General features: G+C 41.8%; 1 protein-coding gene across 8 annotated transcripts in view; it reads right to left on the bottom strand.

Moving 5' to 3' along the window:
• Nucleotides 1-478: 478 nt before the first annotated feature.
• The window catches only part of DPY19L3 (dpy-19 like C-mannosyltransferase 3), a 73,067-nt gene continuing 50,428 nt past the window's right edge, over nt 479-23,117 (bottom strand). For 7 of the 8 annotated variants that reach the window (XM_081806669.1, XM_081806666.1, XM_081806667.1 and 4 more), the window contains 7 exons: nt 21,580-21,702; nt 21,125-21,236; nt 20,237-20,293; nt 16,240-16,322; nt 8,054-8,186; nt 5,626-5,784; nt 479-4,246 (listed from right to left, as the gene is read on the bottom strand). In XM_081806669.1, coding sequence (XP_081662795.1) covers nt 4,085-4,246; nt 5,626-5,784; nt 8,054-8,186; nt 16,240-16,322; nt 20,237-20,293; nt 21,125-21,236; nt 21,580-21,702 — 829 coding nt within the window. In that variant the 3' untranslated portion in view covers nt 479-4,084. The remainder of the gene's footprint in view (nt 4,247-5,625; nt 5,785-8,053; nt 8,187-16,239; nt 16,323-20,236; nt 20,294-21,124; nt 21,237-21,579; nt 21,703-23,117) is intronic. The other variant, XR_014140884.1, reaches the window with a different exon arrangement.

The raw sequence follows: 23,117 nt of genomic DNA, 5'->3' as shown, positions 1-23,117 counted from the left end.
TCCCCCTGCTTGTGTTCCTGCTCTTGCTATCTCTCTGTCGAATAAATAAATAAATAAATAAATCTTTAAAAAAAAAAAAAAAAGAGGACACGTTCTGCATGGAGCACTGGGTGTTATACACAAACAATGAATCATGGAACAGTACATCAAAAACTAATGATGTAACGTGTGATGATTAACGTAACAATAAAAAATAAAAAAATAAAAAGAATTCCAGAGGTGAAAACAAACAGCATTTACCTCTTTGAGGATAAATTCTTCTCTTCAGAAATACTATAGCCCTGAGGTTCAAGTGAAACAAGTAAGCGGCTATCAAACCAAATTCCATGAAAAAATAAACTCCTATGACATTAGCAAGTCCAGCCAAGATCTTGGCACATTCATCTGTAAGGACTAGACTCCATGTAGCACATACTTAATACACTTTAATAGATGGTTCCTTGGTTTCTGACCTTCAAAGACAGGAAAAACACTCATCTTGTGTACTTTAAAAGAGCTTTATTTAGTATATAATCTCCATACAACTCAATACAACAAATTATAAAAGCTCTTTGTAAGATTTTACCCAGAGGATGTTAAATACAGAAAGTCAATTGCCAGTTGCCATAAGAAAGCAAGCTACTCTCATCTTAAAAGTTTTTTCCATCAACAGATAAGCACTCTCTTCTGGGCCAAAAGGTTGTCATATATAAAGCATTTGGGAGCGTATTAACCAAGATACATGATCTGAAAATGTTTTAATATCTTCCTATTAATTCCAAGATTTAAATGAAATCTAAAAAATGGGAGTATTTCTATGTTAACTCATGTAGGATTTGGCCAAAGATAAGCTAAAATTGGTACATCTTAGACAAAGTTCACGTGGAATCAGAATAAACATTTTTAGTTAATTGTGAAGATGCAGACCAGATGAAATATCTACATCTTCCTTGCCCCACCCCACACACGCGCACACACACACGGCCACACACACACCCCTAGCTGACCTCACAAAGTTCAAGAAAATCATCTCTAAGTGGACAACAGATGGCTTAGATAACACCTAATTATGCTCCTGGCTCTTATATCTGAAATGAATCCCTATTTCTTAAGTCTGTAGTAAAAGAGTAACTGGAACCTTTCAACTGTAGTAGAATCTCTATTAGCCACTGTGATCAGTATCAGTCATTTAATGAAGTCATTTAATGAAGTAAGTAGATTTAAGTAGGGAATCATAACTTTAAAAGTGTAATTGTCCATTCATTTGCTAATCTGCTGTGAAGCCAGGGTCTTTCCTTTGCAATAAGGGTTCAATGGTTCCAGTTCTATGCTTGCATAAATCATACCTGTAATACGGTTTGGGTACATTTTAATACCTCTGGTCAGTCTAGATATTTTAAAGGTGGAGCGAGTACTTAAATCTATAAAGCAATCGAAGCTCAGAAATTTTCTTGAATTTTATGTTTTCCCAATATTTCAGAATTTTCCCAACCACACCTAATTTATTTAAAAGCAATTTTTATCAGCAACTCAACCTTTATCAAACCTTACCAAAGCATTCCAGTTAATGTTCACAGAAATAGCTTTTTCCACCCCGATTTCCTAGTTTGTGTTGAACTGTGTCCTCACAACAAGAAGGAGAACTGGCACAGAGCAGTTTGGCATTGGCACCGAGCACACAGCAGGGAGGGGACACGGGGAACGGCCGGGTCAGTCAGCTCACAGGACGGATGGAGACTGTCGGGGAATCTGGTGAGTCACGTAAGCAGAGGATCGGTAAGAGCACTTATTGTACTTAGAGGTTCTTCTGAATGCTAACTCTGAAGCAAAATCAAGTGGTTATTCTACCCATAAAAAAAACCAGCCACAATCTGAGGCTATTACCAAATATTCACACAGCCGCTGTGATCTGTGTGGCGGGGAGCCAAGGCCCCGGGTGGCGTGCTCCGGCTTGGCAGAGGGCCAGGAGTCAGTCACTCTTCCTCTTTCCTCCTGTGGACTCCAACGAGAAGGTTGTAAAAGAGAAACTGATGAGCACTAAGAATGTTCAACATGATTTGTTGACAGACTTGGTCATCAGAAAAGAGAAATGTCTACATGGTCACAGTGTCTTGGAAAAAGCGTATGCATGGATTTTGTCTTGCAAGACTTTCTTTTTTTTTTGGCACTTTATATTTTTCACTGAAGACTCAAACACTCAGTGTCTTGGCAACAATGGCACCTAAACTAGGAGAAAGAGATCCCTGTGTGCCATCAAGGCGGTGATGATCAGTGTACAAATTTAAGTACATGTTTCTTACACTGAGACTCCACATACGCAAATGCTTAGATTAGTGCATATAGAGAAATAGTTAAAATAAAACTAAAATCTATCAGGAAGGTAATAGAGGGCTTGAAAAAAAAACTACGTGGTCTAACATGTACCTTACATGTGCTTCGTTTCAATTAGGAGTAAGGCACTCGCCGAAGGAAGTACTGACCCATGCTGTCAGCCACACCACGCATGCATCATTACTGGCTTAATTAAAGTTTTCGTACTGATTACAGTGTTTTATTATTGTATTATCCTAAACTGCAGTGGTCTCCAACCTTATTACAGGATACAGGAAAGACATAATTCAGGAGTTTCAGCTGCATGATTTAGTAACCCAGCCAGTGTCAATTTTTTTTTTATTTAAATAAGTTTTGATAAAAAAGCCAAGTATCCTGGAGTCCGACATGACAGTGTAACATTTCTTTCTGAATACTGTTTAATGAGTAGTAACTGAATGTGAAATAATTTGAACATGTGATATATCTATCTTGATGCCTAGGGTAATTTACTTCAGTACAACTGCAAGGAGAAACCTTTACATCATTTCCAACTGGCAAGAACAGGGGAGAAAGTTAATTTCATTACCCATCTTGATTTAATTAAATGTGCAATATGCTTTTATCAGCAGCTTTTACATGTCCCCCTCATTAGAAATTAATTATAAAAGCAATTATCAAAAAATTTTTGAACAGGTATACATAATCCTCTTTGTTGTTTACAAATAAGCATGACTTAGAGGCACTTGGTTACCTTTTAGTAAGAAAAACAGTAACACTACCCAGGCCCTCACAGTAAGATTGGAGACCACAAATCAAATTTGGTATGAAAATGCTCTCTGCCAAAAATACTGTATTAATGAATTAGTTAAGATAGAACATTTAAAAAATATTCAGACTTTGCAAGGTTCTAGGCTGTAAAAAATACAAAGGCTAAAAACAAAAAGTTTAGAAAATTTTGCAAACCCAGTAAATTTAAATGAGTAAGAAATGAAGAAAAATTTTCTTACTTGCAGGATAGGCTAAATAGTATCAATAGGTTTTAAAATAACACTAAACAGTAACAAAACCTGCTTGGCTACATCACATTTCTGCTCCTGTCACGACTTACAATAAGGAATTTGTCACACTTTCCTGTATCTGGCATTTAAACATGCACCCACATGCGCGTACACACACACACGACACGTGACTCATATACTGAGGTGCTAAACTTTCCATTTCAGACAGGGCACAACAAAAAGTTTTAGATATGTATAAAGACCTAACATGATTTTTAAAAAAAAAATATTAAAAGCATGACAGTTGGAAAACATCATAGAATTTTTAGGTGAAACAGGATGATAAGGAGTTTTGTAAAAAGCCATCCATTGGTCTTCACTAGTGAACCAACACTAAAGAATTTAATTATGCATCCCCTTAATTCGATTCCACCATAGCTGTCTGAAGTCAATTAACAGTACTTCAATCCTGAACAGCCTCTGGATTTCCACCATGATGTGTGGCTGCTCAGGCCACTGTGGCCCACTTAGTATTCTCCCCAGCAACGAAATTCTAGACCACTCCTAGAAAGTTGAGAAGTTTAGGCTAAAGAACATTAATGAAACAAGATAAAAAAGACAGAAGCTTGTGTAAGATACTTTCAAGGACAGTGATGCTTGTGTAAACATCTCTACAACTTACTCACATCCCAGCATTGTGCTACAGGCTACCTAACAACATACGAAATGTTACTGTTGGTTTCATTAGGATGGACTTTCACGTATCAAAAATAGAGGTTGAACAGAGAGCTTGGTTACTTGTTTCTCGATAGCTTGTAAACGTGGAATGTTTTGTTCTGGAACACTCTAGTGAAGTATGCTGTGTAGGGTGGCAGGTTTCTCTTTATCTCTTCACAGAAGCGAGGGTGGCCCGCAAGTTTCAAATCGGGATCATTCTCTCCTGGGCCATCCATCATCTAAAGCCAAAACAAAACCAAATACAATTTGGGAGAAATATCATATTTATAGGAGACAAGAGAAGTAGGAATAGGTGTTGGGTTTCTTTGAGAGTGGTATGTTAGGTGAACACAAATTGTATTATTTCAATGTCAGTGGCTACTTAAAAGATGATCTGGTCCAACTTCCCCTTGGAAGTATACATCAAGGCTGAGGAGGGGAGCTGAGTGTAACAGGATGATCACCTTTAATGGCAAAGCTAGAAGAACTTGGATCTCCTTGTTCTTAGGAATGTACTACACTGTCGCTCTCACAAAAATGAAGTACAGAGAAGAATGACTATGACCAGAGGGAATCCTCCAACTCATTAGTTAGAAAAAATTAAACACAAATCAAAATTTAAATGCATGTCTTTGGTCTGTTATCCTCTGAATTCAAGACAGTTGGGCAAAAATTTGAATCTCATGTTCTCTTTCCCCCGGGTTTACTGAGGCGTAACTGACAAATCAGACTGTGTATGGTTAAGGGATGCAACCTGATGGTCTGATTCACATAGACATGGTGAAATGATCACCACAATCAAGTGAATGAGTACATTTGTGTTGGTCAAAGGACAAACTGGCAGTTATAAGGTGAATGAGTCCTGAGGCTCTAATGTATAGCATGGTGACTACAATTAAAATAAAATACCCTATACTTGAAATTCGCCATGAGAGTAGATCTTAGGTGTTCCGAATCTCCAATTCTGTACAGTCAAGTTTTTTTTTTTTTTTTTTTTGAGATTTAGGCCAGGTTTATCATTTTTTCAAATATCTGTCAGCTTTTATACCAAATAATTATAGCACACACCACCTCTTAACGGATGAAAATCTTCTGCTTGTGCTGATCTGAGACCTGGCATAGCTCTAAAAACATTTTCCTCAGAAGGAGGAGGGAGAAATAGCTTGTTCTTCTGCTCTGGAGTGGAGGCTTGGACGCAGAAAGCCATCTCTGTGGCACTGTGCCCATGGACAAAGGGGACAGTGACAGGAGCGCCTAGGAGGGAAGCCCCGCTGTCACAGTCACACTCACGTGCCAGCCAAAATGATGCTTCAGAGCGTAGGTTTTAAAAGGTCAAGGTTTTGTTTCTGATTTTAACAGCAAAGCTTTAAAAAATGGATGTTATGCAGAGCCTCAGGATACAAATCAGCTAAAGACAGAGCTGCTCTATTTGACATGAAGCTCCCACATCTGTCCCCTCAGCAGTCCCCACGGCCGTCACTGAAGTGCCAGAGCCGGGAGTCCCACAGAATGCGGTGAAGCTGGGTACTCGATTCATGCCATCATTCTGTAACGTACAGAGGTTCAGACTGGACCCCCGTCTCCAGGAGTCCCGCCCAGGACGAGGGGACAGGCTTACGTGCCCGTTGGCGACGTCCAGCAGGTCCCGCAGCCGGCAGCCCCGCTGGTGCCTTCGCTCATAGCAGATGCTGTCTTCCAGGATGACGTAGTCGGCGCCAAAGGACCTCAGGAGGGCATGCACGTCCTCTGGGGACCTCTTTGCATAAATCTGATAAACCTGCACGATGAGAGGAAAGGGGAATAGGGAAAAATGCCACTCAACTGCCAGGAAGTTAGTGGAGGGGCTCTAATGCGGTAGCGTCCCACGGGGATTGTCTAAGACCCAGACACCTGTTTCCGTGCGGGCCACTCCCTCATCCACAGATCTGCAGCACGCGGGGGACACTGCCAAAACAATACTGTCATGACTCAGCCTTGAGAAAAGGAAGGGTGAGGCATGCTGCATACATTTGGATTTAGACACCCGACAGATATGGATTTAGAACTATCACTGGGAGTTGTTCATTGGTAGGTGCCAATTCTAAGGCTGCTTCCCAAAGGTAAATAACACGGTGGAGTAAATGAGACTCACTCTCTACCTTTAAAAAGATCCTTGGACGAAAAGGGTCCGTTAAGCATGATGGTGCAGTTTGGGGCACCTACACTTGTCAGGAGCCCCAGCTTCTGACAGCAGTAGCTGTGGAGAAGGAGCGCCACAGGTCCCTGGTGCCAGGCTGGTTGGTCCCTGCGTGAGCAGCAGGAGACCCTACACTTCTCTCTCTCTCACCCTTCCCAGAGCAAGAGCACCTCGTAGCCCCCAGCGGCGGTTCAGCGGGAGGCACGTCCTTCCTGCTCATCACCAGCGTCACATCCCTTCCGTGAAGACACAGATGGCGAGCACCCTGTGTTCTGCGACTTGGCAGCAGGAGGAGGCTATGTGTCTTGTGTGTGTGTGTGCACGTGTGTATGTGTGCGGGGGGAGGCGGAGACGGCTGCTGACTCCTTTCCGGCACACTGATTTCTAATGATGTGGCTCTGACTGAAGAGACGGGGCGCTGAGGGCCAGCGTGCCCGCACAGATGGGCGCTACGCTAGGCGGGTGGTCTGCTTCTGCTGCTGATGCCGTGGGGCCATCCTGGCCAGAGCCCAGCAGCGGGCCTCACGCCGAAGGCGTTCCCACGACTGCAGAAGGGCACCAGGACCTTCAGGACGTTAGTTCTGTGAGAGCACAAAGCTCGGTCCCCAGACACGGACAGGGTCCCGGAGGTGGTGGCGCGTGGAGGAGCCCCCTGTGCACCTGCCGTGGCTTCTCCGCCCCTCCCCCGAGTCCCAGCCACACAGGCCACCGCCCCGCCGAACTCTGGGTCTGGGGAGCCAGGCACCCTCCCTGCTTCCTCCAGCTAACCTGGGGGAGGTCTCGAACACTTGCACCAATTGAAAAATTCCCATTTTAGCAGGACCCTAGGTTCAGATATTCTCATAAAATCCAATGGATTTAGTAAAAATCATGTGCTTTTTTAGGCTAGTTAAATCTCAGGCCAAAACAAGACTTTTCAGCAAATTTTCAGCGACTAAGATTAAGAAGTGACTGATAGAAAACATTAAAACGTTTGAAGCCACCGCTGGGGAAACAGGTTGCCTCCTGCACCGCTGACTGGAACGTAACTGGTATCCTCTGCACAGAGGGTGACTTAGGACGGTCTGTCTCGCTCAGTTACAAATGCCCATACTCTCTGCCCCGGCGTGTCCACCTCTAAGAATCTGATGTGCAGAGTCATACGTATGCAAGTCTACCATTTGGAACATTGTTTACATAACTTCAAAAGACAGGGAAACAACCCCAATGGTTAAATAAAATATGCTACATTTGCATAACACAATCTCTGTAGATTTAAAAACAAGAAAGCTGTTAATATACGGATTTGGAATGAGCTGCAAAATATATTAAGTGCCAAAGAAACCAAGATGTAGTATGTGACTTGTCTTGTAAAACAGGGGGAAAAGAATATGAATACGGGGCATGTGTGTATGTATGCACATTTGTATATCATAAAATCCCTGTGGAAAGATATACAATAAACTGGTAACACTGTTTGTCTCCTGTGAGGGGATCCAGTAGCTGGCAGAGGGCTGGGATGTAGGCTTTTCACTAAGTTCCCTTTGGTTTATTCTGAAGTTTGAACCATGTGGCCGTATTACCAATTAACACACACATACACACACGCACACAACGGTCCATAAAATAAGTAACCAGTGTGCCCCTACTCCTTTTCCTTCCTTCTCCGATTCAAAAGCTGACAGCTTTGTTCTCAAATGCTCTTTTCGGTACATCTCAAGCTGTTTTTCTTCTGTGATTCTTCCAACCAAGGGGAACATATATGGATGCCTGTAGTGGACGTGGGGCAGGGCAGGGCAAAGTCTAGGCTCAGGAGCCGCCAGCCCCAGGGGCTCAGGCCCGACTTGCTCTGATCAGCTACAAGGCAAGGAAAGGCCGGCTGGGTCCTCACCGCTTTGGTCCGCTCCCTCAGGCTGTTGTCTTCGTAGTGCGGGTGGTTGGTCAAGGTCCTTCCTGTGCACAGCTTGACTCCGGCCAGTAACTGCATGCTCCCAGCAAACACGGCCTTCCTTGGAGTGTGAGAGCTGAAAGATTTCAAGAGTCTGAATTAACCTCACAGCTAAGATCTCCTCACAGACAACAATGAAGACAACATCACACTCCCAGAATCACCCAGCTGTGTCAGGAAGGGCTGAGACTTTGGGAAAAACGTAGGAGGTCCCTTGACATTTGCACTCAAATTGTTCTATGAAACTTCTGTTTTTGACAAGGGTTGGGAAATTTCTCATTCACTGTTTTGCTGGGTTTACTCTTATAACGAATGGTCTTAGGATGTGGGTATCTCCTGGCTCGAAGTCTTCCAGGCTAAATCCCATAATCCTCTCCTACTCTTTGACAAAAGATTCTGACAAAAAAGAACTTAGAAGACTGTCATCACGTTTTGTATTAATGTTAACTAAAGGGCTGCCTAGAGTAAAACAAATTATAAAGCCAGAAACTGCAGCTGATCAATTCCAACAATTTCCTTGTTTTTGTTTAAAACCCGAAAAAAAGATCACAGATATTATGATAAATTGCTTTCCAGAAAAAAAAAAGAATTTATAAAAACAAAAGAACACAGAAGATTCTGAAAAAGCAAGTAATTTATTACTCAGTATGGGGATATACACCATTTCTGATGTGGGAACACAAGTATTTCCTATGTTCCTTTCCTCAGTCCTGATTATGGAAGTCTAAGGAACGTGGGGGAATACGGGCACTCTCATATTATTAAATCATGACCTTGCTCCCCGTGTGCCACTGAGCTGCAATTCTCTGCCTCCCCGTGGGGTGTGAAGGACAAGGAAGGAGGATGAAGGAAAGACTCCTCGATTACAGTAAGAGCATTTTTCCTTTTCCCTCTGGAAAAGAATTTTAGTAGTTGATTTTCATTCCATATTTTTGGGAACCTGGGAGTCCCTTGCAAACTGACAAGGTGTCAGTTTATTGTGAAGAACATAAGCGCCCTTCTACAGACTCTCCTCAGTGCGGCGCGTCCTCAAGAGGCCCACTGGGAGCACCACCGGCCACACGTGCCCTTCCTGTGCTCAGAAAGAGGAGTCTCGGCCTGCCAGGGGGAGTGAGAAGATGGACAGTTTTGAGAAGGAGTCTAACTGAAATTATTAAAACGCAACATGCTCTGTAGAAAGAGCTAGAGCAGGCTGTCCTCCTCAGTGTTTTTGGAGGTCAGGGCAGAGACTTACTCTGGTGCTACATTTCTAAGAGAGGCCGCCATCATATTCCCATATGGCACGAGGATGTTCCATGCACTTCAGTGTAATGCTAAGGTAAGACTACAGTGTGAATGCCATCCAATAAAGGCCTCAGGATGCCTATGAGTAAGACATCCTACAGTTTAAGTTGCAACACTTACAAATAATTTACTTGAAGAACTCAGGCTTTTCTAACAATGACACTCTCATTCACTTGGATTTCAAGGAGCTTTCTCAATGGGCACCTGGGGATGACACATAACCTGCATTCCTCCTTACGCCAGAGCCCAAGGTGTGGATTCCAAGAGAAAACAGTTTTTAGTTAGCTTGGCTGTGCTCGGTAGGTTGTGAGCGTTCTAACAAGCAGACCCAGGAGCACAAGAACAGACAGAGGTTTGCTCTGTCCCCTTGAACTGACAATTTACAGGGAATTCTTGGTATCTAGCCCCATGTGGTCAGGGGGACACAAGGGTTTCAATGACAACATGTGAAGGTGTAGTGCTCCTTAGCGGGAGATTTTACAAATACTTAGTTTAATTCAACGGACCCTTATTAAACACTTAGTCTGGGCCCCAGGCCTGGGCCGTTCTCATCATAGTGTGTTAGAATTGCCAAGGACGAGTAAGCGCGGGCAAATACTAATTCAAGAAAACGTCAACGTTTTTCCAAGCCAGTCTTTCTTTTTGTATACTCCTAACTGGCTTAAACCATTCCACTGCAATAAATAATGCAATAATGCCGCATATTAAATAAATGCCCCACAGTGCCTGTCTTTGGGGCCACTGACCTGAACAGATGCAGAATGCAGGAAGGAGTGAAGTCTGGTCTCCCTATCTGGCAGAGCGTGGGGTAGAGGCGAGACCTAACTGTGGCTGAGCTATCCTGGTTTCTGCCTAGAGGGTGCCCAACTGGTCTTCCTACACAGCTGAGCTGATAACATCCATTCAAATCTTCAGACTGTCTTAGCATCACCATTTTGAATTAGAACAGGGGTCAGCATCAGGGAGATGCACAGAGCTGTTGCTAGTCTACATTTGTAACTGTGGCAGACACAGATGACTGTTGTCTATTCATGGCTCATGACCAAGGTTTCATCTCCCTCCCTGGACTCTGACCATACCACTTGTATGAATTACACAGTTCACAAAGGTTTAAAATGTCCCAAGTCCTGAACTGCTTGCTGGGGAGTTAGAGAGTTATTCTTTATTCAAACTACAGCACCGAGGGCCTACAATGTGCTGGGCCGGCAAAACACCGTACGGTGATAACCTGGCTTCGAGAAGCTTACTAGCTAATAAGCGAACAGAGCCAGACTCAGCTCCCACTACAGGCAAGCACTTCCGAATAAACAAGTAGTTAGTCCAGCACGTATTTACTAGCACTTTCTGTGGGCCTTTAGCTATCCTGGAAACAGAACACACAGGGTGCAGTCCCCGGGAGAGCAGTCATCTCCAGGCAGAGCAAGGTGATGGGTCCCATGACTGCTGAGAGGCACTGAGGGAAAAATGAAATAAACTGCTCTCATTTGCGACATGTTTTAATGTTTGGCCTCACTAGTCAGAAGTCAGAAGTTTAGAAGTAATGTAATCTGTTTCAACTGTTGGTGCAACAATCTTCTGGATTGTTCACAGAGTCTTTCACTAAGGTCCTTGGTTTTATTTTAAAGGAGCAAAATACAAGTATCCTAATGCCTATCAAATGAACTAGAAAGACTACTTCTTTGAAATCTACTGACTTCCCAGCAGAGCGGAGATGATGTTTATTTGCTTTCTTCTACTGATTCGGTTTTCTGTGCTAGCCCATAGTAAATCTGGGACATTTCACTGCTACTTTAAATATTTAAGTTTACCCATAAAGCAAATGCAAAGTAAAACAAACAAGCAAAGTGGAACAGAATGAAAAACAATCACACATTTTCTGAACTTTAAAAACCTAGATTCACTGTGTTTTATATTTTCTGTGGTAAACTTCACAGGCAGAGGGGAAAGGCATTCTTTGTCCTTAACTTAAAACATGCAGTGTGGCAGGTGTAATGCTTGTTCTTCTTCCTTCCCAGATACTTCTGCTGACACAGACTGTGGTCTGTGTCTAAAATAGCTTATGTGCTTTTAACCACTGAATGACACTTCTCTATTATAGAAAAACAAAGCAATTTTTACCAGTGTTTGAACAAATGATGTATAAAATGAAAGGATAATTTGTTTTTATAGCTCTCTGCCAAGCTCCATAGCAGGCTGCCCAACCTGCAAACAATTTATTCTGTAAGAAATGTCACTAAATAATGACAAGGACTCACAGGTCAAACGGATTTACATTACATAATTTAAATGTCATTCCAGGAAGACCTGATGGCATTTTGAACAAATAATCTCATTTATTTTTGAAGCTCTAAGCTTCAACAAGTTAATTACTGTTGAACTAATGGGTAAACTGAGCATTATAATATAATGTGTGAACATCTGCTTTATCTACACTTCAAAAATTTATAGAATTATGCAAATACCACAAAATGATTCATTAAATATAAAAGAGGCTTATAGGCATTTAAGGTCTGAACTTAACCTTCATCATATTTAAAATATCCAGTAATTCTTTCTGCTTTGATAAAATGCTAAGGAAGTTTGGGCCATTTTCTTCGTCCCATTGAGAAAATATTGCACATGCTGGCTTCATCACTGAAAACAGACTACTGCTAGTGAAAACTCCTCTAAAGCCCCGTAGTCAAAATGTCACATCTCAAAATATTCAAATCTATAGGAGTGTTTTTTTTTTTTTAAAGATTTTATTTATTTGACAGAGAGAGAGACAGCGAGAGAGGGAACACAAGCAGGGGGAGTAGGAGAGGGAGAAGCAGGCTTCCTGTGGAGCAGGGAGCCCGATGTGGGGCTCGATCCCAGTACCCTGGGATCATGACCCGAACTGAAGGCAGACGCTTAATGACTGAGTCACCCAGGCGCCCCATAGGAGTGTCTTAACTGCAAAACGTTAGAGAAGAATTTCAGGAACCGAGGCTGAAACACTCAGAGGTCACAAAAGAATGAGGTATGAAGCCTGCTGTTGTGGTGTTTGGCCTCGTGGAAGTAAATGTGCTTCCTAGTCACAGAGAAGGCCCAACAAGTACCACCCCGGGCTCGCTGAAAGCGATACCAGTACAGAAAAAAAAAAGAAAGAAAGAAACCCAACAACCTCAAAAAACCAAAAAGCCCAACATACCAGGTTTTTAACCTTTGTATTTGGGAAACATTATCAGCAAAAAGGAGTTAATATGAACATGGCACTTAATCTGGGGGGAGCAAGGTGTGCAGCCCGTCAGTGTCACGTGGGAGGCAGGTGACCAAGTGAGCGAGCACACGGGTGGTGTTGCGGAAGGGGTGGGGTGAGCGGCCTCCCAGTTCTCCCAGGGAAGGTTCTGGGGCTGATTTCAACAAAATGTCCTTGCTGGTTAATGAGGAATTGAATCTCAAAGTGTTCTTAATTTATACTTATATTTAAATCTCTACTCCAGGGGCGCCTGGGCGGCTCAGTCGGTTAAGCATCTGCCTGAGCATCTGCTCAGGTCATGATCCTGGGGTCCTGGGATCAAGCCTCACATCAGGCTCCTTACTCAGCATGGAGCCTGCTTCTCTCTCTGCCCCTCCCCCCACTCATGCTCTCTCTCTCTCTCAAATAAATAAATAAAATCTTTAAAAAAATAAATCTCTAAGGAACTAAAGATAGGACATTTCTGTACTAAAAATTAAAACTTTAAAAATATTTCAATTGAAACCTGGTAAGCCTCTCAAAGTCTTAAAATAGAGTCAACAATGAGAATATGGAAAAAAAAAAAATGAAGACAATGGCGCTGAGATGAGGCTCAACATTTGCCCTAGCAAAGAGGCAGTATTAAAATGGATGGAGGGGCATCTGGGTGGCTCAGTCGGTTGAGTGTCTGACTCTTGATTTCAGATTAGGTCATGATCTCAGGGTCATGAGATCGAGCCCTCCATCAGGCTCCATGCCCAGCATGTAGCCTGCTTAAAATTCTCTCTCTCCATCTTCCCCTCCTCCCACCTCTCTCTCTCACAAAAAAAAGGACGGCCACCCCATTTACACATTCATCATCATGTCCTATATATAGTTGGTGCTCAGTAAATAGCTGTTTGATTGTATTCGTAAGTATACAAGTTCAGATATAACTTCATGTATTAAGGCTTTCAATATTTTCACAGAAATCTAATCCTCCCCGGTATGGCCCCTCTCATATTAATAAGTGGTATCCTAATGGAATAGGCTATCTGGTTAGCCAATAAAAGGTCATACCCGAGCCCCTCCAAAAGAAAAGAAAAGAACTAAGTCCTGCTGAGGTGATGGAATCCTTCAATTCACCCTCCAACGCCGAGAAGCCCAAGTGAATACCTGGCAAGACCTAATCCCCAAACGGAAGCTCAGGGTCCCTGGAGCACAAGAGCGATGCCGAAGGCCGGCGCTAAGTACACGAAGCAGAGACCGGGACATGGCAGGTAAGCTTCCTCTCAATGTTTCACACGGGAGGTGCCCTGTGCCATAATGGAGGGTCACTCGAGGTTCCCCTAGAGTTTCTGCAGGTCACTGTTTCTCATCCTGATGCATCCTCAAGGGCAGCCATCCTTAATGGAGGGTGACTCCCCGCCCCCGTCTGTGCTGCTGGCGGATGGCCGTGGCATTGCCACGGTGGCTGGCTGAGGACAGCAACAGGCCAGGCCGGGAGAGGGAGGCGTTCCTCACTGACAGGGCTGGGTCCCCAGCGGAGGCCTGGGGGCGCCCTCGGACAATTGCAAATAGACTTTCGGACACACGCCATGTATCCTTAGGCCGCAGCCTGGTCTCCAGCCCAGCTCCGACCTACTCATGTCATGGGCACACGTGACAGATCAAAGTGCTAAAATGAAAGCTGAAGGTCAGAGTTTATGTTTTCAAAACAGAGGAAGTCAAGGCGAGTTAAAAGAATATTAAGTACATTCCCTTGTGTTTGGAATTGAAGGTGACAGACCAGAGCCGATTTAAATGTTGATTTAAACAAATAAATTTTGTGTCTAAATAGACTCTATTTTGGCATATATTCATCATCACTTAAGCTTATTTCACAAACATGCCCAGCAGCTATTTCTGCAAAAACAGTAATTTGGATTTGAAGAATTTTAAGAGGAAAACAAGCAGGATTAGATCACAATGGAACCAACATTTTGGAACAATACAAAGCCTTCCAGTTGCTGAGGATTTTTTAAAAAGTAAAAAGAATATGTCTCCATACAGGGAGAGGACCTTGTTAATGAAAGGAGAAAGTAAGGAACAAAGATCGCTTTCCCAAATGAGAGAAATAACAGACTAACAGACTGTCTTCTTTACACCTGGAATATAATCTCTCATCCACAATTTTTCAGAACCAGAAACTTTAACTTTCTGTGAGGACAAGCACGGAAATAGAAGCTCTACAGTAAGTACACACAGGCCGACACTGCCAAACCCGGGATCTGCCAGGACGCGTGTTGACTGACGTTACAAGTCATTCCCGTAAGACTGGGGAGTGGAGGTGGGATATTTACAACAATGATCTGGGTAGATCTGCCAGAACCGCCGGCTTCGGGATTCTACCAGAGAGCGGGTGCCCTGCATCATTCGAATCGGGAGTGCAATTTTAAAAACAGAAAACATCAGCCTCACCTTCAGATGTACGTGTCATAAATTTCCAGCTGACTACAGTTAATGCAAAAGTAATTAGCTTTTCTTTATACGAATAACCCTCTTTCCCCATACACAATAAATACTGAAGGAATTATTTACTCTATAATTGTCTGCCATGATTTAAAGTTAAATAAATAAATAAAGACAAAGCCCTGCTTCGTAATCTCAGCACTGGAAATAGATGAAAAATTATACTCCCTGCATCCAGTCAAAGCCAGTCCGACATTGGGACCAAAGCCACATATATATTTTAGACATAAATCTCTATGAAACCCATGTATTGCACTCAAGAGACCTAAGCTATCAAACATTTACCATCTCTTAATACACAAGGGGTGCAAACTATACTGGTGAGGCAACATTAGTCACGAGCAAGTGCCAATATGGCTACTAAAATTCTAAGTAAGGGATGGAGACGATTCAGCCGATGCCTTTGGAATATGTCACACAAGATTTGCGACATGTATTTACATGTGAATAATTACACTGCTGCTTTTTGGTTATGAAGCAGGGAAATACAGTAGTACAGGGCACAGGAATACTGCTCTGGGTAGAAAAGTTTATATGTGCTGGTGGGAGGCCGGTTTCACGAACACAGAGTTCATCCTGATGCCGGATGCTGAGGCAAAGCAACAGAACGCAGGCAACAATACGAACCAATATAATGCTAAACACGACGATGTTCGAGAGAAAAGACTTTTGTATTTTCAGTTTCCTTTAGGCCTAGGCTTGGGCAATATACTTCGTTAAAATGAAATGTGCACGGAGTTAGTAGGACTCTAACTGTGGTTTCCAGTGTAATTTTTACATGATTAACAAGGAAAGAATACTTCCATGTGTCAGTAGTCACAGAAAATCTGAATGGTATTAAAAGGAAAGCAACAATAAAGGTGAAATTGGCCAAGAGTAGAAAGCTTTCTTTCCACAGCTGTCAGTGGCCTGGAGTACATCCTCCAGCTCTGTTTTCCTCTCTTTGTGGGGTGTTTCCCTTCTTCATGAGATTGTGGTTAGAAAGAATATTTCTTGAATGGAAAGAAATTATTTCCAAATACAGAGTTTTAAAGAAAAACTTGAAAATGAATGTTATCTTTACAATTAGATTCAGAAAAAAGAAAACACCAAATGAGGTCTATGGTGACTCTTAAAAGGCACTTTACATTTTAAAGGTTAAAAAAAATCCTCTTACTTAATCCAGTTCATCAGCTCCACTGTGTCTGGATCATAGAATTCTCTCAACTCGGAGAGTTCATCCATCATTCCTGGCCAGAACTGAAATTAAAAACAAAACAAAAACAAAAACAAAATCCACCCCCGCGCCCACAACTATCACTAAGATTCAAACGAAAGAGGAGAAACTGCATAGAACTTGCGAGCTAGATCAACAGAACAGCAGTATCAGAACGACCTCACCTCCGCAGTCTGCCTTCCTGGCCTAAGCGAGCCAACGTCTGAGACCAGTCCCCCAAATTATCTTCAGCCAAAGCTGCTCAGGGCTAGAGGGGTTGTCAACTTTTTAAAAAAGAGCTTTTATTTGAGGAAAAGTAAAATGCTGTCGTATGTGGTGTTGATACCTAGGCCAACGTTAATTTGGGTATCGGGAATGGCAACCACGAGGAAGCTCACAGGGTACCAGCAACTCTGACTTCCATCGCGCCATCTACCCTTCAAGACAGAAAGTGCCCTCACAAGACAGCACCGTTGTGGAGCTACAAACGTGCTCTGGAACACAGAACCTCCTTCATCCCCGCAGTTACCCAGGGAGAAAGTGGACACAGAAGGCGTCATCCCTACTGCTGTTCACTTTTTATTTTACTAGTCAGGAGACGCTTGCTCAGGGAGATGACCTGACCAGGTCAAAAGGGGCAGAGCTACCACTTGAAACTGGACTCCAAATCCAGCCCCCTCTTCACTGTGATTACAGCGTCTGCACTGGAAATCTGGACAAATGCCTCGATGTATTTTAATGTAACTGCAGGTACAATGGGAGAAAGGAGTATTTGGAAGTAGGACTGTCTAGGAAAATCTGGGGCATTTGAATATTCTATTTATGCCACCAGTGCCTCCTACTCAACTCGAGTTAGTTAAGGTGATGCAGAGAGTGTAAACATCCCACTCCGAGTCCACGGCTTTTCTAACATAATTGCCTGTTTAATTCAACAATTAATTACATGTTCGCTGCTGTATCCAATGATGATTGGCTAAGAAGCCTTGATCATCTACATACACCCTAGGGTGAAGAGCAGAATTCCTATGCTGGAAGAAGGCCACTGCCAATGGGTCTGTGCTTCATTAATGTGGAAAATGGAGTAATTGTACTTCAGAGACACTAACTAGAACCAGAGCGGCGCCCAACTCGTTGGTAGCTGTGCTTCAGCCCTGTCACTTTCTTATCTTGTCATCTCATCTTCGGCCATTTTTAGCGCTCATTCTCCTCTTGTCCCCTGGGTGCGTGAACCAGGAAAACTGCTGGTGATAGAAAATCAGCACTTCTGGCTCCGAGTTTTAGAAGAGATGTAAATCACAGGGACTCAGTGATAACCTGTGTAATATTTCAATTATCCCTACTAACTTGGATAATCAATAGAATGCCAACTTTTTAATGATATGTCCTCATTCTTTTGGTATAAAACATATGTTGAAATCTATGAATTCAATGGATATTAGATATTTTTCTAGCTTAGAAGATGCTGTTGTTAATTCTGAAAATGTTCAAATCTAGTAACACCATCTTGTGATAAACTTCTTAAACAACGTGAAAATAAGTGTTGGATTAACTAACTGCTGTTTCTAAATGATGTGAGATTTCAGCAATGCCAGTAAGTTAATCAACACGAGAGTAGTAATTTTATTAAGCTCCTGATTTTAGAGTGAAGTACATGCTTTTCCCTTTTAAACAGGATTGTCTTAAAGAGACATACAGCAAAATTGCTACTATCAACAAGAAAATCGGAAATCCTCATTACAATTGCTCCATAAAACTCAAAATCAGGCTTTGAAATACAGGAGTTCGTTTTACTTGCAGGTAAATCTGTTCAATAGCTGGAAAACAGCCTCAGTTTCACGGTACTTCTTACTATACATAACATCTTAATTGTCTTTGTGATTTTACATTTTAAGAGGCTGGACTATCTAGACTGTTTTGTACTGTGAAAGCTGGATGCATTGGGGTTTCTTGTACTGGGAAGGGCAATGCTGATGCCAGGCCAATCTTTGGAGGGAGTCTTCCGAGTTACTAACTCTCTTATTCAAAGAATGTCTACGTAGATTTCGTAAAATGATGGTTTTGGTGCTATAACTGTTTTTGTTTTTTGTTTTTCATAGTAACGTTTTTCAAGAGGGGCGTGTGGAGGGATTTTGCCCCACCCCCAAGGGGATGTTTCCCAATGTCTGGAGATTTTTGATGGTCAAGACTGGAGGGAGGTGCTGTTGGCACCCAGGGGGTAGAGAGTAGGGATGTTGCTAAACATCCTACAACACACAGGACAGCCCCCTACGACAAAGAATAATCTAGCCCAGAATGTCAAGCCCTCTGCCGAGAAGCCGAGTTCTATGCATTAGTCCCACCTAGAGGGCCAAGGAAAACACACATTTCTGGACTCCACTCCCAGAGGTTCTGATTCAGTAGGTCTGGTCTGGAGTGGGACCTGGTCTGGATCTGTATTTCTAACAAGTTCCCAAGTGATGCTACGCTGCTTCTCTGGGGACCACACTCTGGGAACCAGTGCTGTATAGCTCAGTTTATTTCTTCTATACTCTCCTTGCTCAATTTTACCAAGAACAAGAGATTTAAGTCCTCAAATAGCTGTAAAAAAATCAATAAAATGCCAAATACATAGTTGAGACCTAAGCACTCAGCCTACGCACAGAGAGACTGTGGAAAAAAGACTGATAGTGTGCGTCCGTCCTTAGTGAGAGACAAGAAGCATGATGAGCTCAATCTTTTCTTTGAGGAGGGTGTTTTATCATTCAGAACCAATGTGGAGAGGTCAAGGTACCTCATTCATTTTTAAACATACACTCTGTTTATAATCTTTAGTTGTTGCTTTCCAGAGGTTTTAAACAAGTTTCATTTATTTAAATTAGAGCAATAAAATTCCCAGAGGCGGGGGGAAGAAATAACCTATTTCTGTTTTCCAGTATCTGAGTTAGCCCAGTGCTCTGCCTGCAACAGTAGATGCTTTGATAGACAGGAACATGATAGAGCGTAATTTTCTGAAATATTTACAGTAGAATCATCCAATATAGTGATTAGCAAACATGATTTTTAGCCTAAAACCTTTGGCTTCAGATAAAATCTTACATGAAAGTATAAGCAAATAAAACCAAAAGCTGAGCTGCTCTAGCTGATCCTCTCCGTGGGTGAGCCCCCCTCCTCCCTGGAGCCCCCTACCCAAATGAGGGGCTATACACAGTAGAGTAGGAAATCTATTGTTCTAACATAAAACCAAACTTGAAGGAAAAAAATCTAAACTTAAAAAAAAAATGTCAGATTTTTAAAAAAGAGGGTAAAGGCTCAACTGGATAGCATAGTCTGGGCTTCCTGCCCAGGTATCGATTCAAGCCTCTAAATGTCAAAGATGGGACAAAAGTCACCAAATAGCCTGACTGGTGACTCCCTGTCTCTTACCGAGGGTTCTCAGAACTGAACACAGTTAAAGCTATTTCAGAAATTAGTCAACTGAGAATCTGAAGAATTTCATGATTTCCTATTGAAACTGAAGGATAGCTAATGAGGCTAATCTGGGACTGTACATATTTACATATACCCAGCCTCTTACAAAGATGATTTTAACCGTCTAATAAAATAGGTAGGTTAAAGTAAGATGCATTTTAGGATCTCTTACTCTCTATAAGGCAGGTAACAGGAGAAAATTATTTTTCTACTTTATTCACCTCAATAGAGGTCTGAAAACATCTTTATTTTCCAAATTTGCATCAGCTGAATAGTAAGTCAGAACCAAAATTAACTAGAAAAATTAAACTGTAGTTGTTTTTACTTGTTAAATACTATTTGGGATACAGATCAGTTTTCCCATCAACGCCAAGTGCCTTCATGAGAAGCGAAGGAGATGTTTGTGACCTCTGCAAACCATTCTATTTGCCAATAACATACAGAGTACACTGAGTCAAAGCAATTATTCTGCTAAATTAATGATGGCAAGAATGAGGAAAATCAGTCTTACCTTATAGCACAGATACAGCAGTATTAATATCGGTACTGAGTATCGCATTATACATATCTATATAAGAAAGACATTATTTAGATCACAGGTATTTTTGCCTTATAGTTTTGCTTTGTAAACACATGACTTTTTCTTCTTAAAACAATAGAAATGTACTTTAATGGAGCGTGAGTCTCCAATTTGCCCAACAACCACGTCAATGTAAGGGTCCCAATCACTCATGAGATACTCATAGCTTCTACCATATTGCCACCTTGTGAATTTATAAGGGAGAACAACTCAAAACTGCATTTATAGGCTATTAATCATAACCATACACTTACTAATATTTGTTCTAAGTATAATTTATAACAATAATAGTGATAACTCTGGATAATGGGGTTACTGGTGATTTTTAATTTTTCCTTGTATGCTTACAATACTTCCAAATTCAGTATAATGAGCATATCTAACTTACGGTCTGGGAAAAAACAAGGGATTTAAAAAATAAAGAATAAATTTATTTAAAAAATAACTCCTTATAAAATCATAATGTGTCGGGGCACCTGGGCGGCTCGGTTGGTTAAGCGTCGGATTCTCGATTTCGGCTCAGGTCGTGATCTCAGGCTGTGAGCTCAAGCCCCGCATCAGGCTCCGTGCTGGGCATGGAGCCTGCTTAAGATTCTCTCTTTCCCTCTGCCCCTCCCCCCTTCCCCTGCTCGCGCTCGCTCTCTCCCTAAAATTAAAAAAAATCATAATGTGTCAGTTACTCTATTTTCAGCTTCAAATTTTAGTCTCCGTTTCATCAGACCGATGAACAGGCAACTACTGGAAACAACAGTAACTGGTATGAAAAAAATCCTCAAACTCGTAGCAATAGGAGTGGAACAGCAAAGCGACAGCACTGACCCTCTTTGGGTTATACAGATGGATCGACTTCAGGAGCAACTCCCATATCTCAGGGCTGCATAAGCCGAACGACGCGAACACACACATGTGCGACGTCCAGAGGTACTTCATTCTGTAAGAACAGAGACCCGTGCCAGTGGCGGACACACCACGGTGTGACTCAGCTGTACTGTCTGTGGGAGGAAAATCTGAGCCATCCGCCAAGGGTTAGCCATGCATTTCATTGGCTTTTGAGAAAACCATAGAAGTAAAAATGGAGGAATGTTGGTAATCAGGAATAAACTGGTCACTCATAATATTTTGTACGGGAGAAGACAGTAAACAAGGGCATTTTTATGGGACCCATAATTATCAATGAAGAGGACTGTTAGTTTCCAAGTTGCATTGCTAAAATATGTTGGGTAAAGAGTGGTCGAATAAAAAAATTAATCAAGCAAACAGGTAAGACAAAATACCTCATTGTACTCAATGCCAAGAATCCAAACAGAATGGTATGTATTAGGTTGTAGGCAGTTTCTGGTTTCAGGATGATCGTGCACTTTCCCATTTGACCCGTGGATTGCTGCCTTGTAGAATCACTGAATAAAACAGCACACATACAAAATAGAAGCTAGATACATCATTTTAAGTTAGTTAAATCTTTTTTAAGGATACCAGAAACTTATGCCTTCATGTATTTAGAAATGTGTTACTGCTCTAAGATAAAATGAATCAGCATTAATCAATTCTGAATTCGTGAGGATAAAACTGTTATATAACATAATGCATTAATAACTAAAATTTAACAAATTTCATTTTAAGTAAAAATTTAGAATGCTTCCACCCTTTAAATTACAATAGAAAAAAATTCTTTTGGAATCACTTAAATTGCAAGATATCTTTAAAGATATTTCATGAGTTACTAGCATTTTACAAGTTTTTACAAATAAGAAAAAATAAAAATGAATCCATAAACGTGGAATTCAGTTCCCTTATGAACAAATGATCACATTTTAACCAACCAATACCTCATTAAAGATGCCTGACATGATTTTTTTTAATCAAATATGGCTACATTCAAATAATTACACCCATAAAATGAACAATAATTCCTTATCACGTAACACCGAATTCATATTCTATTTTCCGTTAATGCCATTGCTTTTTTCAGGTGGTTTCTTTGAATTAGGACCCACAGCTTTCACAATGCATTTCATCAACATCTCTTAAATTATTTTCAATCAATACAAGTATCCTCCACTTGGAGGCCATTTATTGGTCGAAGGAAGTGTATCATTTGTCCTGTCACTACTCCCACCTTCTGGATTTGGCTGATTGTCTCCTTGTGGTGGTACTGAATACATTTCTCTATTCCCATGCTCCTTATAAACTTGTAATTAGATCTTGAGGTTAATTATTAGAGTCAAGTTCATTTATTCTGGCAAGAACACTGCATGGGGCATAGATACGCTGTGCTCTAAACTGCATCACACCGGGCAAGTGCATACTGTCCTATCCTATTGTCTGAACTTTAGAGACGCTGAGATGGGTGAGTGGGTTCGGATGTTGCACCATTTGTTGTCAAGGGGATAAGGAAACAGCGGGAAGGGCTGCCAGGTTAAGATCAAAACAATACCTTTACAAGGCCCCACTTATCCTTCATAAAATCCAACAGACCTGGGTATGTATGATGCTTCCATGCAACTAAAGAACTCTTCTTTCCTAGAAATCCCTTCACCACCCTAGATTCACATGAGAATCAAGCTGATATTGTGGGGTAATTTTCACCACTGGTAATAATCTTTACTTAGATCTTATATATTACAATCCAAACTCTGGCATCTACGTTGCTTATACTAAAAGATTGCTGCAGACAAGGAGAACATATGTTCTCATCTCCCCTTGGTACCTGAGAGAATTCTGCAACACCTCTCCCCATCTCCCCGGCCAAGCTGGAAAGCTCTTAATCAATCCCGTGAATACAGAGCCCATGAGTTAATCCCCTCGGAGTCCT

The sequence above is a fragment of the Leptonychotes weddellii genome, chromosome 16, assembly GCF_054177405.1.
Source record: "Leptonychotes weddellii isolate Sample4059 chromosome 16, ASM5417740v2, whole genome shotgun sequence".
Lineage (NCBI taxonomy): Eukaryota > Metazoa > Chordata > Mammalia > Carnivora > Phocidae > Leptonychotes > Leptonychotes weddellii.
The sequence above is the reverse complement of the archived record's forward strand: the minus strand, read 5'-3'. Positions and strand labels throughout refer to the sequence as shown.